The sequence below is a fragment of the Centrocercus urophasianus genome, unplaced genomic scaffold (genome assembly GCF_019232065.1).
Source record: "Centrocercus urophasianus isolate 14NV4802_14NV808 unplaced genomic scaffold, USGS_Curo_1.0 seq_1493, whole genome shotgun sequence".
Taxonomy (NCBI): Eukaryota; Metazoa; Chordata; class Aves; order Galliformes; family Phasianidae; genus Centrocercus; species Centrocercus urophasianus.
Window position 1 is genome coordinate 9886 of NW_024884690.1, and position 1649 is coordinate 11534.

Consider the following 1649-nt stretch of genomic DNA (forward strand, 5'->3'; position numbering starts at 1 on the left):
TGGGGGCACTGCTGTCCCTGTCTGTCCCTGGTACCTGCAGGGTGACAATCACCCCATAGGGATGCTATGGGGCTGGGTTGGGGACACTGCTCTCACCCCCAGGTGCAGCCCATCCAGCCGGCCCCAGCTCTGTCCCAGCCAGCTGTGGTCATCACCAGCCCAGCCCCAGCAGCCAAGGCGACCCCGGCCCCCATCCCCATCACCTGCTCGGAGACCCCCACCGTCAGCCAGCTGGTGTCCAGTGAGTCACTCCGCTCCCATGTGTGCTGAGGGGTGGATGGGGGGGGGGTTTCCCCTTTGGGGTGGGGAGGTGCAGTGGGATCTGTCACCGCTCACACCGTACGTCCGCCTGCAGAGCCCGCGGCGCCCAACAGCAGCGCCGAGGAGGACGGCATCAACCTGGAGGAGATCCGGGAGTTCGCCAAGAACTTCAAGATCCGGCGTCTGTCCCTGGGGCTGACGCAGACGCAGGTGGGGCAGGCGCTGACGGCCACCGAGGGACCGGCGTACAGCCAGTCTGCCATCTGCAGGTGCGGTGTGGAGATGGGGCAGCACTGCAGCCACCCCGTGTGGGAGCGTAGAACGGGGGGATGGTTGGGTTGGGAGGGTCCTGAAAGGTCGTAGAGCCATGGGGTGGTTGGGTTGGGAAGGTCCTGAATGGTTGTAGAGCCGTGGGGTGGTTGGGATGGAAAGGTCTTTCAACATCATGAATCTACAGGATGGTTGAATTGGGAGGGTCCTAAAAGGTTGAAGAGCCGTGGGGTTGTTGGGTTGGGAGGGTCCTGAAAGATCAAAGAGCTGTGGGATGGTTGGGTTGAGAGGGTCCTGAAAGGTCGTAGAGCCATGGGGTGGTTGAGTTGAGAGGGTTCTTAAAAGTCAAAGAGCCACAGGGTGGTTGGGATGGAAGGGTCTTTCAACATCATAAATCTACAGGATGGTTGGGTTGGGAGGGTCCTGAAAGATCACAGAACCGTGGGATGGTTGGGATGGAAGGATGGGTTCCTTCCAAGGCCGTTCCCCAAGGCTGTGGCCAGTCTCAAGCAGCCAGAGCTCAAGTAGCCTCAAGGTTTGTGTTTGGGATTGGGTTTGGGTACAACGCTGTCAGCAGTGCGGTGACTCTGTGTTGGCCCCGCAGGTTCGAGAAGCTCGACATCACCCCCAAAAGCGCTCAGAAGCTGAAGCCGGTGCTGGAGAAATGGCTGAGCGAGGCGGAGCTGCGCAACCAGGAGGGGCAGCAGAACCTGATGGAGTTTGTCGGCGGGGAGCCTTCCAAGAAACGCAAGCGCCGCACGTCCTTCACACCGCAGGCCATCGAGGCGCTCAACGCCTACTTTGAGAAGAACGCTCTGCCCACGGGCCAGGAGATCACCGAGATCGCCAAGGAGCTCAACTATGACCGCGAGGTGGTCCGCGTGTGGTTCTGCAACCGCCGCCAGACGCTGAAGAACACGAGCAAGCTCAACGTCTTTCAGATCCCCTAAGGATGGGGGTCCCTCCTCCGACCACCCCCCCCCCCAACCCGACCCCCCCCTCACCCGCAGCCTCTGCCATCAATCAGCACTTTGTGACCCCACTCCCCGACCCCAGCCCTCACTCAGCTCCGTGGGGGTGTGGGGTTCCCTCCCCACCGTTCTGTGCCCCTCTCCACC

The 1649-nt window shown here is 61.6% G+C and overlaps 1 protein-coding gene across 1 annotated transcript in view; it reads left to right on the plus strand.

The window, feature by feature from the left end:
• The window catches only part of POU6F1 (POU class 6 homeobox 1), a 9058-nt gene extending 7415 nt beyond the window's left edge, over window positions 1-1643 (plus strand). The window contains exons 10-12 of the mRNA XM_042815339.1: window positions 103-241; window positions 356-530; window positions 1136-1643. Coding sequence (XP_042671273.1) covers window positions 103-241; window positions 356-530; window positions 1136-1481 — 660 coding nt within the window. The 3' untranslated portion in view covers window positions 1482-1643. The remainder of the gene's footprint in view (window positions 1-102; window positions 242-355; window positions 531-1135) is intronic.
• The last annotated feature ends 6 nt before the right edge of the window (window positions 1644-1649 follow it).